The following is a 14,499-nucleotide window of genomic DNA, read 5'->3' as shown; positions in this document are numbered from 1 at the left end:
GGGGCTGTTGTGATTGATTCTGATTGATTGATTGATTGATAAATGTGTCAGGTTTATTAAGGGAAACTCACATCTAAAGTAGATTTTTCAATGCATAACCCAAGGGTCGCCAGACTTGTTCCTGGAGGTCTGATGCCCTACAGATTTTAGCTCCAACCCTAATCAAACACACCTGAACAAGCTAATCAAGGTCTTACTAGGCATACTTGAAACACCTAGGCAGGTGTGTTGAGGCAAGTTGGAGCTAAAACCTACAGGGACACTGGTCCTCCAGGACCAAGATTGGTGATCCCTGGCATAACTATATCACTTCACCAAATTAAGGGGTTAATTTTAAAGGTTCTTACAACAGAAAAATAACCAATATCTAAAAAGACACTGAACAAGCAAATTATAAAACTAATATTCAGTGGTGGAAAGAGTACTGAAAAATCATACTCAAGTAAAAGTACCATTACTTGCCCAAAACTGTAGTGCAAGCAGTGTAAAAGTATCTGTTGTAAATATTATTCAAAGTATGAGTAAAAAGTAGGCCCTTTTAAAAGTACTCAAAAGTAGTGAGTACTGTAAAAAGCTGAATTGTTTACATGTATTTTGTGGATAAATGTGTAAACGCAACATTCTGTATTGCATTTAGTTATTGTTTAAGGCCATTTCGGCCATTATACAGTCAAACCGCCAACCTGATTTCACCAAGTAGGACATGTACCTAAATTAACATCTATTTTGATCCTGGAACAACATTTCAATCAGCCAATCAGAAATTAAGCATATGTTTACTGTCTATGTTAAACCTTTGACTTACAGTTAGGTTTATACACTTCTACATGATTGTTATCAAACTAATATTCCCCTCTGATTTTGGGAATAGTTTACAGTTATGGTTGGGTTTAGGGTAGGTATTAAGTATGGATTACATTTTCGACAAAAATTATGTTCTAGGATCAACATAGATGGTAATCCAGGAGTCAAACATTATGTGCTACAGTAAACATCCGCCATCTTTTCATCAGTGGCACGCAGTCTAAACAGACTCTGGGTCACTGTGTGTAAAGATTTTGGATGTCTTCTTAGACACTTTTAATGCTTCTAAAAAATTTTAAACACTGCATTTATAAATAACCCATGACTTGAGGTAGTTCTTTCTAAGTGCGATTTGATTGGACAGGAATCACAGGACTGATTTTTCTAATGCCCATAGACAGGAAATACTATAGTGACTGCAGTTTGAAGGATGGTAGTGGAGTAAAAGTACTGATACAGCACTAAAAATGTACTCAAGGGAAAGTAAAAGTACACATTTTTAAAACTACCTAGCAAATTACAATTTCAGTACAAAAACAGTAATTTGAGTATTTGTAATTTGTTACTTTACACCACTGCTAAAAATATACTACAAACAACAAGCTAATTCCATGTTTTTTCTCAATCATTTTTGCAGCTGACAATGACACAACACTGTTCTTCAAGCAGTTTAGCTCACAATTTTAAAATTAGTAAAGATGCTGCTGTTGAACAGTGAGTTTGTACAATAGTGTGTAAATCTGACAAATGTATCAAAATCTGAACAATCTCTAATTTAGTATACGCAATTAATTACTCCCAGGGCCATTTATCTATCGAAGTAGATATTTAGTCACAGTTGTATACAGATATTTAGTTGGTGTTTCGTAAAATCAAATTTTTACGAGGTGGCCCGTTAGCCCAACACTCAACCCCCAACCAAGAGGACCAGGACATACACTACGGACAATTTAGCTTACTCAATTCACCTATAGCGCATGTCTTTGGACTTGTGGGGAAAACCGGAGCAAACTCAACACAGAAATGACCTAACTGACCCAACCAGGGCTCGAACAGCTCTAAAAATGACGTTCTTGCTGCTACCCACTGCGCCACTGTATACCCACTGCCCTCTCTATAACCAGAATAATTGACGATGATCTGTTGAACTATTAGAAAAACATGGATTGTTTTCTAGTAGCTCACCAATCCCTTACTTTCCAATTCTAATAAAGCATCTGGATATACAGTTGAAGTCAGAATTATTAGCCCCCGTGTCAATTTTTTCCCCAATTTCTGTTTAACAGAGAGAAGATTTTTTTCAACACATTATTAAACATAATAGTTTTAAAAACTCATTCCAAATAACTGATTTATTTTATCTTTGCCATGATGACAGTACATAATATTTTACTAGATATTTTTCAAGACACTTCTATACAGCTTAGAGTGACATTTAAAGGCTTAACTAGGTTAATTAGGTTAATATGTCAGGTAAGGGTATATAGGCAAGTTATTGTATAACGATGGTTTGTTTTGTTGTCTATCAAAAAAATATATACCTTAAAGGGGCTAATAATATTGACCTTAAAACTGTTTTTAAACTTTTTTTTAAATGCTTTTATGCGAAATAAAACAAATAAGACTTTCTCCAGAAGAAAAAATATTATCAGACACACTGTGAACATTTCCTTGCTCTATGTAACATCATTTGGGAAATATTTAAAAAAAAAAAAAATTCAAAGGGGGCTAATAATTCTGACTTCAACTGTATGTAGGGCCAGACAGCATATGCGGACATGTTTTGCTATTTCTGCGGAATGATTTTGGGAGTATCATAACTAAACGTTAACTTTTATTTAATGTTTACAATGCAAATCCAATTAGAACCACTCATTTGGTAAGCAAAGCAAGTCTCTCATACAAGACAGAAAATATTACTTTACAAAATGTATTATAAACAAATCATATGAACATTTTCACATCAGTCAATAATATTACTAAAATCTATTTAAAAACTGAATAAATATAAATTTACACACACTTACACAAGTAAATAAATAGACTCGATGGGCTAAAAATCTGCAGATTTCTGTGCACGCAGATTCCGTGTGAGCCTAGATATATGAAACAAATGCCAGGTGAACTTGAACGACGATATAAACGAATTATTTGCAAACAAGGGATGATTTCCCGCCTTGAAGCTGTTTTATTGTTTTCTCTCCTGTGACATAATTTCCAATTGATTCCTTCCTTCTCACAATGATGAGAAGTTTCCCCGAGTTTGTTTTTTCGCTTTGACTCTTTCACCCGCTCCACCAATGGAAATCTGCAAGCGGCACCAGCAGCTTAACCAAAAAGGATTAACTCCCATATCCAACCGAGAACACAGATAATGCTCGGTAATTGGTAAAAAATGAAGATGAATGGGACAGCAAGATAAGGACCAATTAGCTCCTCCACGCTTACAGCTGCGGTCTCTCTACAGATCCATCTCTTGAGTGCTGGCCTCCTCTGCCAGAAGAAGCCTGGCGGAATTAGCGGCCTGACCTCATCGATGGTGGGACGCCCACCCATCATCTCCCCCCCTTCACTTTCAATTCTGCCCCTAACATAGACACCTGTCACCAACCCTGACGTGACAGGCTCACATCCCCAAAACGCTCAACGCCAACTCGCTAAATCAGAGCCACACAAACACGCGCGCACACGCATGCCTGAAAGTTTGTCGCTTATTTCATTATGGCAGCATCATCTGGTTGGTGATACACACAATTCCCCCATCTAATTACGGAGAGGATTTAAGGTCCATTAACGTTGCCGTGGCAAGGAATCAGATGCAAAATGGCACCCAGTGGCCACCAAGAGAGAGATTCTTTTCACCTCCTTCCATTTCTTAAACCGGACGCGGCAAATGCATGAGTCGCAAGGAAGAAATAAAAATGAATAAATATCAAAACAATTCATCTTGCAGAAAAAGGCCAGGTGTTAGTTAGTTTTGGTTGCAAGGCAAGGGAAGGGGATCAGTGTTTGTGTGTCTTCCAGGCTCATGTTTTGCTTGGTTTGCGATCTCTAATTGTGCCGTTTCCTGTGAGCGAATGGAACAATTGTCATTGTAAAAGAAGGGAACCCCCCACCTCCTTAAAAAAGATCTGGAAGAATCAAACGGGAAGCTTAATCACGCTCACCTCCTCCTTCTCTAGCGCAGAGTGTTTGGCTATTTGGCTCCAACTTGAACTGGCTGACTGTTTTTCTCTCTGTTTTTGTAATTAATAATAGTGATGCAAGCCGGCGAGGGTGATTGAGCTGAATATTTAATGCAGAAGAAACATTAGCGCATCCAATTTGCATCAACAACCAACAAGTCCGAAGGAGAGTACAATGTCCTTCACACACTTACTGTCAGCCTTTGTGCTTCAGATTAAATCTATTCTAGACTATACTGAGAATCTCTATTAGAATATATATGAGGGGAGGAATAGAGAAAGATGCATATTTCAAAAGCAGTACTAGCAACCACCTATAACACCCTACACATTGCAAAAAAAAATTGTGTAAGATTTACTTATTTACAATTTTCTTTTAAAAATGGTATTAAATTTAATAAATATTTTTTTAAATAAACTTTTTTTTTACTCTCACAATTTTTTTTAAATCAAAGCAATGACATTTGAAATATAATATTATAAAATATAATAAAAATAATGATAAATCATAATAATCATGATAAATCATGCAAAATAAAAGTTTCTTTTGACATAATATATGTGTGTGTGTATTGTATATATTTATTATGTATATATGTGATACACACTAAGGTTATTACAGTTAACGAATATGAACGAAAAAACGAAAACTAAAATTTAAAATCATTTTCGTTAACTTTTTAAAAACAAACTAGAACTAACTGAAACTGTATTTTGTACATACATAACTAACTGAAACCAACTACAATTATAGCAAAAAGGTCCCTCGGCAAATCTACTATACCTTTCAGAAGTAAATCTATTTGCTTCTCGCTGCCAGGTGTTTGACTCGTACGGCACCTCAGAGTCTGTAATCCTGATGCCATTGGCCAGATCGAGCCGGTTCTCCTCCAGTCAGTCCTCGCTGTTGCTCGCGACAAAAACAGCGAATGGACATGACAGCAGCACAGTGACAGCATTAAATACAGAGACTCAAAAGTATTACTTTAACACATTTATGCCCATTAATGGGTTTTATTTCTGTATTAACGTTCACAATCGCGAACGAATCGTTCTTTTAACCGGATCTTCTAAGTGAACCGGATGAAGTAGTTCACCAAATCGAACGGAATCATTTGAAATGATTCGCGTCTCCAGTAAGCACTCTTATACACAAACTACTTACTTTTTAACATGCCTAATGCCCCCTCTGACTCGAAATAAACCAATTTATAGTAAGTTATTCAGTTTATTAGCCACTCTTTGATTTTTTTTTCCTTTTTTAAATATTTCCCAAATTATGTTTAACAGAGCAAGGAAATTTTCACAGTATGTCTGATAATATTTTTTCTTCTGGAGAAAGTCTTATTTGTTTTATTTCGGCTAGAATAAAAGCAGTTTTAAATTTTTTTAAATCCATTTCACGGTCAAAATTATTAGCCCCTTTAAGCTATTTTTTTTCAATAGTCTACAGAATAAACCATCATTATATAATAACTTGCCTAATTACCATAATCTGCATAGTTAACCTAATTAACCTAGTTAAGCCTTTCAATGTCACTTTAAACTGTATAGAAGTGTCTTGAAAAATATCTAGTCAAATATTATTTACTGTCATCATGGCAAAGATAAAATAAATCAGTTATTAGAAATGAGTTATTAAAACTGTTATGTTTAGAAAGTGTTGAAATAATCTCTCTGTTAAACAGAAGCTGGGGAAAAAATATATATATATTAAATATTATATTAAATATTTATATAAGTAAATAGAAAAAAACATTTTCTCAAATATATGTATGGATGTGTGTATATATATATGTTAGTTTTGCATAGGTTTTTAAAAATAACTCTTATATCCAGTGTTGTGTTTGTATTTATGATTAATTGATGTAGCACCATTGTCCTAAAAGACACGACATTTCATTCCTCTGTATGTCCACACATGTAGCAGAATGACAATAAAGCTCAACTTGACATGACTTGATACACAGTGCACACACACTTAAATTATGTCAAAACAAACTTTTATTTTGGATGCAATTAATCGCAATACATTTTTGCCCAGCACTAAAAAATGATAATAATAATGATTCAATTCAATTCAATTCAATTCAATTGATAATAAGAACCATAATTTGTTTTTTTTTTTGTTTGTTTGTTTGTATAATGAAGCTTTTTGCTATTAGTGGTGTAGTCTGTTAATGCCCCTGTGACATTTCAAAAATAATTACACACTTGATTGTAACTAAGTGTCTGTAAATAAACCCTCGTAGCGAGAGCAGCTGTTTTAGAATAGAGTCGGCTCACTTCCTGCTCATAACATTGTCCACTCCTGTCTGGAGAGTTTCTCAGAGTTCCTCTGTTGTAAAGTCATCGCTATATCCATCAGATGATTTCACACTCTGGACTCAGCGAGAGCCTATAAGCAGGACATAATAGGCCTTCACACGCCAAAACCATTAGAGCCAATCACGGTGCTCCAAAAAAGCCAGCCGAGTGACAGCGCTAAGAGTTTATTTTCACAGTTGTATGTTTTCTCTGGCACTCTTTTAAAACACCCCGATGCGATATCTCTCTCAGTTCTCCGGCGAAATGACCTTTCCGTTTTAATGCTGTAATGATCCGGAGCAGTGAGGGAATTCGCTGGGAGACGGGAATGGAAAACACTGTCTATTTCACTTAAAAACCTAATTTATGTTGCAATTAAAGGCTGAAAGGAGCTTGTTTCTCCCCTCTGGCTGGCTGAATAGACGCGGCTATATTTCGCCCCCTTATCATGCGGGTGACTCCTATTGGCCACCCCGTCACAGGAGAGTGCTTGATATAAACAAGAGATTGCACTGACATCCAGTAATCAATATTAGGATGGCTTCAGTACCAAACATCATTTGTCTCGGCCTCCGTTCTTTTGACCAAACGAAGCATTAATTTAAATCATAAATCTGCGAGTGATTTAAATCCCGGAATGAGAGGCCCGCCTGCCTTTAATGATTTATTTTCTACATTTCTGCGAGCGAGAGATTTGTCCATACGCGCTGACAGGTCACCTTCAAACGCCAGGGGTAGACTGTTCATCACCATGCAGACTAGCATCTCATCGCTGCGAGTAAATATTAAAGTAAAAGAATCCAATTGATTGTGGATGGGCCGGAGAGGCGTCGCGGCCATATATTTCACTCAGAGCTTCTAATGCCTCTCCAGTTCGGCTCCTCCGCTCACCGCTGGGCCTGGAATTATTATTCTTCAGGGAGTCTGCATGCTCAAGGTTACAATTTAAATTGTAAAAAGATAAAAACACTTTCTTATTAGCCCCATTGCCGCAGCCTCGCCTATTGCATTTCGCATTTATCTTTATTTCGGTGACCTCGCGGCCTCCCGCCGCTGTTCGCTGTCGAACGGCCTTAGCTCCACGCGGCTTGCTTTCGATAAATCTGCTTAGAGCGCAACGTGTTTTGCCAAAACTCCTAGTGTCAAATGCAGCTGGGAAATCCTCGACGCGGGGTGGATATTCACAATGGAAATCACACACACACACACACACACAGACACACACACAGTTCAGCTCAGGGATTATGGTAACTGAATCATTTGTAATGGATTTGTGGTTTAATATAACAGTGTAATTTCCACACACACAAAAAAAATGGCTTTAAGTAATGTTGCAAAGAGAGAGGAAAAAATCGGAATGTATCTGAGAAACGATTAATTGGAGCCGGGGACATTCAAAACCAATTTTCTTCACCAAATTGAATTAGCGGCTCGCTTAATAGCTATTAGCTTTGGGATAAAGTGCTCATGGATGCATTTGATGTGTAGCTACTTTAAAAGTGCATTACCTGCTAATGATGAATTTGGAATCAAGCAAACAAACTGACTGCTCAACAGAAGATTACACAAAGCTTTCTGCTTTCCTTGTAGATTTGGGAGCTTGCGGTTTTAATCTTCATTTTAGTGAGTTAAAAGACACGCTGTAGGAATTCTGCGTAGGCAAATAGAATGAATTATGTTTACTTTTATCACAGCAAATCACTTGGTTCTTATAGGGATACGTGAATAAATGTGTATTAAACTCTATAAACTGACTGTTGTATGATATAAAAGATGATGTACAGCATTGAATATATTCATTTTTGGCTCCCAAGGACAAACAGTTCTTTTTTGCTCATACAGGTATACAGTAAAAGGTTTGTAAATTATGAAATTTTTATACTGTGTGAAGGTGCTCAATGTAAGAATTTTATTAGCTTTTTATTTGTAATGTGTAAACAGCTTGCAAACAAAAAAGAGGTCTGTCTATGAAAGTCTGTAGACTGATATTTCAATGAAGGATCCTCTTTTGGAAAAATCAAAAGGATGTGATTTCTACTGTAGACGCACTCCTGAGAGCCTCTCTTCTTTTTTTTATAACACATGAAACTAATGGTTGTAATGTTCAGAATAATGCTGAAAGAACTGTTTGCTAAAGGAATGTCAATGTTGGTAATTCAAAAGAGTGGTTAATTGAACTACAGTCTTAAAAAACAGACCAAATATAGTCTATGGTTTCAAATGTGCTTAATAAACACTTATCATGATGCACTTGTAATGAACTCATATGTTGACATGATTGAGTACATTTTAACAAAAAAAAAAAACTATATTAAATATTTTCACTATTATTCATATAATAAATGTTTACTTAGGATATCATTTCATTTTCCTTAGGCTTAGTCTCTTTATTCATCAAGGGTCACCACAACAGAATGAACCGCTAACTTATCCAGCATATGTTTTACACAGCAGATGCCCTTCCAGCTGCAACCCAGTACTGGGAAACATCCATACACACTCATTCACACACATACACTATGGCCAATTTAGTTTTTTCAATTCACCTATAGACCATATTAGGGATCTAAACAAAAACAATGGCCCCAACAATGTTTTATATTTTTCATTTCTATATCTTCCGAGAATCCAAAAAGAGCCACATAATGATAAATAATGTTATGATAGCTGTTTTAACATTACGTTACGATTGAATTGCCTCTTTTGTTATAGATATAAAATAGTTTCGTTCATTCATTCATTTTCTTTTCGGCTTAGTCCCTTTATTAATCTGGGGTCGCCACAGCAGAACGAACCACCAACTTATCCAGCACATGTTTTTACGCAGCGGCAATGCCCTTTCAGCCACAACCCATCTCTGAGAAACATCCATACACACTACCGACATCACACCTAACACTACCGACAATTTAGACTACCCAATTCACCTGCACCTCATGTCTTTGGACTGTGGGGGAAACCGCAGCACCCGGAGGAAACCCACACAAACACGGGGAGAACATGCAAACTCCACACAGAAATGCCAACTGGCCCAGCCGAGGCTCGAACCAGCGACCTTCTTGCTGTGAGGCGACAACACTACCAACCCACCGCGTTGCCTATAAAATAGTTTGATAACAGGAAATATTCAAGTGCCAGTGACATGACCACATTGAAATGGTCTATGCCTTTGGACTAAGGGGGAAATCGGAGCACCCTGAGAAAACCCACGCAAACACTGGGAAAACTCCATTACATAAGATAATATTACTATATTATTGATCAAATTAATGCATACATGATAAATAAAATACTAATACTAATAATAAAACTAATACTAGTAATATTAATAATTCTACTACTAATAATAGTCATCATCATCATAAGATTCAATTAAATTATAAACTGCTTTTAAACAGTTATTTTATAGTGCAATAATATTTCACAATTTTACAATTTGTACTGTATGTTTGATGAAATAAATGCAGCCCTGGAGAGCAGGAGAAGCTTATTTTAAAACATTTTAAAAAATCTACTGACCCCAAACTTTTGATCGGTAGTGCATATTATAATTTTTTCACATTTAGTTTCTTGTATGTTATGTGCACTACTGTAAGTACTAGCGAAAAGTTGCTGGCTGCAGTTCACTAAATGGCCACTTGAGTCGCCAGTAAAAGGGATTCTAAATGTAGATTAGATTAGACGTGTAGATGTCTGTTGATTGAGACTCACCCACACTGGAACTCAGGTCCCCGTTCTCAGAGTCAGGCCCGTTGTGGGTGTTACTGCTGTGGTAGCTGCTCATCACCTCTAGCTTGATTTTCTTCACCTTCATGGCCTCTGCGATGGCGGCATTGGTGGCGGCGGCTGCTGCTGCAGCTGCAGCTGTGAGGCCTAAAGCAGGACGACACAAACATGGAGACACTTCATCGCAAGGTTCAGTACAAATGGGCTCAAAACACAGGTGTGGCTAATAAATATGATTTCAGTATCATTCTTTTCTACAACCTCATGAGAGAGAAGAGACAAAAGTAGGAGTTCAAAACTATTTATCTTTAGTCACCCTGAAATAGTGTAATTGTTCATTTAAGTAGTGTTTTGATTAACTTTAAAGGGCACCTATGATAAAAATTATCTTATTAAAGCTGTTTGGATAGAACTGCCTGTATGTATTTTGTGACCACAATCATATTGGAGTGATATAAAGACAATAAGTATCTTTTTTTTATTTCCTGATGTTAAAATAGGATCCAAATCCCTCCCATTTTAAGGCCCACTGCAGCATGACGTAGGAGTGCTGTTTCCACACTCACCAAATTGACTGGCAGCCACATTTTAACATGTCTCCATATTAAGGCGTATAATCATATCAACAAGATGGTTGTAATGAATTACAGTGATTTTACCGTCTTTATCACCACAGCCACATGTCAGTAAAATCATAAAAGAAGACGCTTCAATCCCGGTTTGAGGACGTTTATTTTGCACAACACAACGGATATCTATACAGCAGTGGATATTAACATGTATCCTGTCACATTTGCGTGCAAAAATAGTGCAAAGTTAAACGTGTGTGTTGTGTGTGCAAGTGTGTCTGCCCTGTGTGTGTATGTGTGTACGGGAACTTTGTAACGACCTTATGTGTGACTCATCAATCTTATCGACTCATTAACACAACAAATACATCAAATAATCATTGGTAAAGTTCTTAATGTAGTATTTTTCAAATGTTGCATGAGATTTGCTTCTTTAATGTCTGTCACTCTACTGTTTATCTGATGCAGCTGAGGCAGAGAAGCACACTCTGACAGGCACAGGGGAAGGGTGGGTGGGGAGAACTGGCATTAAGGGCACAGGCAACAAAAACAGCTACATTGTGTTCAGAGCAAAAAATCCAAACTTCTGAAATGTACAATAAATAATCTGATGAGTGTTTTGAGCTGAAACTTTACAGACACAAAAGGCTTATCTTAAATCTTGAAACAGGGTAAAATAGGTGCTCTTTAATGATTTAATAATGTAGATGACAAAAAACGACAACTATAACATGTTGACACAATTACTAATACTTTAAATTTAAAATGAAAAGCAAATAGCAATAATAACCAATTTATACTGTAAATAAAAAATATAACAGTTGCTCAATACTGAAACAATCCTGTTATAAAATAGATTTTTTATTTCAAATAATTTTCTTTGTAAAGTTTATTTATAAACAAATTTTGAGAGGATCACGTGCTTATGATTGCTAGGAGCTGGATCCGCATTATCCAATTCTCAATGCACCAATCAGAAGACCCCAAAGCTACTACAAATGCCCTGGGTTACGTACCACCGCTATCTTCGTTTTGAAGAATCCCCCCATCCACCCCTACTCCTCCTTCTTCCCAGATGGGTGACACGGTGGCCCAGTGCTTAGCGCTGTTGAGTGCAGAGTTTGCACTTTCTCCCCATGCTCATGTGGGTTTCCCCCAGGTTTCTCAGTTTCCTCCCACCGTCCAAAAACATGCAACATAAGTTAATTGACTAATCCAAATCGGCACTATAGACATGCTCCTAGTAAATAGTTATCTCTTAAGAGCAATCACTATCTGTTCATTAGCTACTACAGCAGGGGAGTTCTCGAGATCTACCTGAGCTCAAACTCCCCTCTCACCTTGCAACGGGAAGGAGCCCCAGGCTCGAGGATCTTATGAGCTCAGGGCTCTCTCCCGGGACAGCATGCCAAACAAGCTTATAATAAATCATCATCTAAATGTGAACTCTTGAATTAGTACATTATTGAATGCTAAAAAAAAACATTTTTACATTTTTTTACAAACAAACATTAAGCAAAATAAAATATATGCACACCTAATCACACTAATAAATGTTTACTTAAGACTATATTAATCTATTTTGATCCATTTAATGCATCCATGATGAATTAAATAATAATAATACTAATCATCATCATCATCACCAAATCAATAATTATTATACATTTTTGAAATGCAACAGTTAGTACCCATTTCAGTGGGTTTATTTAACGAGATATCTTAATTAGCATTATACTTATTGTAACTAATGTATTTTGTTTCATATTATAAAGAACATTTTTACTCTCAGATTACAGATTATAAAGGCCTCTGAAAAGGCCTTTACCTCGGAATGAGGGTGTCAAACTGCTTCACTAACTAGTTAACTGTTCAACCCATAATTAGCCTAAGAGAGTCATGCAGCATGTCTGAACTCGACTAAATCATTTGCATCCTTTCACCAACACAAGCTTTGCTGTTTTTGATTACACCGCTGGTCCCGTTGGACTGATGCAATGCTTTCTGCTAGAAGCCTCACTGTCATGAACGTCTTCCCTGATTTCCGTCTCTTTCTCTCTCTAAATGCAAAGATGACGCTGTTGAGCTTTGATGCTGACAGATGGAGTCGCGAGAACATATCAGAGCTGACATGATGCCACGGTTTCTGTTTGTAAATAAACGGGTGGCAATGTACGACAAAGTGAAAACAAACAGTCGGAAACAGTGGGAAATGTTCAAATCACACACACAAACATACGCACATTAAACAGCATCATCTCACTCCCAATCCGTTGTCATATGCAGGGATGCTGCAATTCTTTTGGCTCCTGTGGCAATAATAATATTTTCACCATTGTTTGATTTGTTTTAGCAAGACTTGGCACACGAATAGGGTAAAACAAATTCAATGTTTATTATCATGCTTCTACATTCGACTAAACAAAAAAGGTCAAACATTTTCTAAAACGTTGTTTTAATATGCAAATAAGACATTATTTAACTTCTTAACTGTCAGACCCACTTTTGGAACAAATATGTGAAAATGACATGTACAAAATAAACTATTGTCCTTTTTATTAAAAACGACACTTGTCAGATTGTAGCTGAAGGGGAAACAAGTTCAGAAAGTTAAATAAAAGATAGGTTATGTGCCTTTAAGTTTATGAAAATAATAAAACAATATAATTATATATTTTTAAATATATATTATATAACATGTATTTCTGTATGCCTAATTCAAACTCGAAATCTAAGCTAAACATTTGAACAAATTATATTTAAAATTTAAGTTGATATCTCAAAAAAATGAGCATTCAGTAAGATTTTGCTTGCGATGATTTGCCGTTGTGTTCACGTTCTGAACAGAAATGACTGTGATTGGCTGTGAAGGTCATCAGTTCACTGAACTCACCGCTGTTTACTGAGTGTAACCACAGATACAGGGACACTGGAACAATTTAAAGCTGCGATTCATCAGCGGATCGCTCTTATGCCAGCTTATAGACAAACCAGCTGATCAACGTGACTTTAAAACACTCCAGTGTCCCTGTATCTGTGGTTACAATCAGTAAACAGCGAGTTCGTTGAACTGATTACCTTCATGGCCAATCACAGTCATTTCTGTTGAGCAAGTGAATACAACTGCAAACCATAGCTGTTTAAGAACGAGCTCAATAGTGCTCAAATGTGAGTGGGAAATGGACATTTTTTAAACTTGGTGTTTAAACAGTATCGATTGGTACCGAATTCCAGTATTGTGCAACCCTACTGTGAACAGACAGATTTTTTTTAAATATATTTTTAATTATAATTTTTTGTAGAATGAAATGCTGTATACAATAAGGCAAATTATGTATCTCTCTGTAAAAATCTTAAGAATATAGATATGAATGAAACTGTAGTTTGGTGTACTGTATGTAAAAGTGCTGCTGAAGAGGAGCTTTATGCCTCAGTGCAGAATAAAAAAAAATTATTTTGAGAAAAAGGTCTTTAAAAATATGTGTATATCAGAATCAGAATCAGAAAGAGCTTTATTGCTAGGTATGTTCACAAATACTAGGAATTTGTTTTCGTGACAGAGCTTCTACAGTGAAATGCAGACACAAACTGATAAAGTGTAACAAAAGAAACACTTAAATGTGTACTTGCACGTGTTCTTTATATTAGACTGAAAAAATAAATCTAAATTTGACAGGTGGGTGTAAAAAACAGTTTTTTTTTTTCTGCAGTGTTTCGCCTTAAACTCCCTATTCTGACTTCAAACCCATTGTCATTGGCTCTGAATGAACAGAGACGCTGCGATTCAAAGTCTTTTGGCTCCAGTGGCAATAATAATCTTTTTTCCATTGTTTGATTTGTTTAAAAGGAGCGTAGCGGAGAGACAGGGAGATTGGATAAAGAACTGACTCGCTGTCATTTACTCTTTT

At 36.4% G+C, this 14,499-nt stretch overlaps 1 protein-coding gene across 3 annotated transcripts in view; it reads right to left on the bottom strand.

The window, feature by feature from the left end:
* Positions 1 to 14,499, bottom strand: part of dachd (dachshund d) — a 170,028-nt gene that overhangs the window by 60,491 nt on the left and 95,038 nt on the right. For all 3 annotated transcript variants that reach the window (XM_056465443.1, XM_056465441.1, XM_056465440.1), the window contains exon 3: positions 10,008 to 10,169. In XM_056465443.1, coding sequence (XP_056321418.1) covers positions 10,008 to 10,169 — 162 coding nt within the window. The remainder of the gene's footprint in view (positions 1 to 10,007; positions 10,170 to 14,499) is intronic.

The sequence above is a fragment of the Danio aesculapii genome, chromosome 9, assembly GCF_903798145.1.
Source record: "Danio aesculapii chromosome 9, fDanAes4.1, whole genome shotgun sequence".
Classification (NCBI taxonomy): domain Eukaryota; kingdom Metazoa; phylum Chordata; class Actinopteri; order Cypriniformes; family Danionidae; genus Danio; species Danio aesculapii.
The sequence above is the reverse complement of the archived record's forward strand: the minus strand, read 5'-3'. Positions and strand labels throughout refer to the sequence as shown.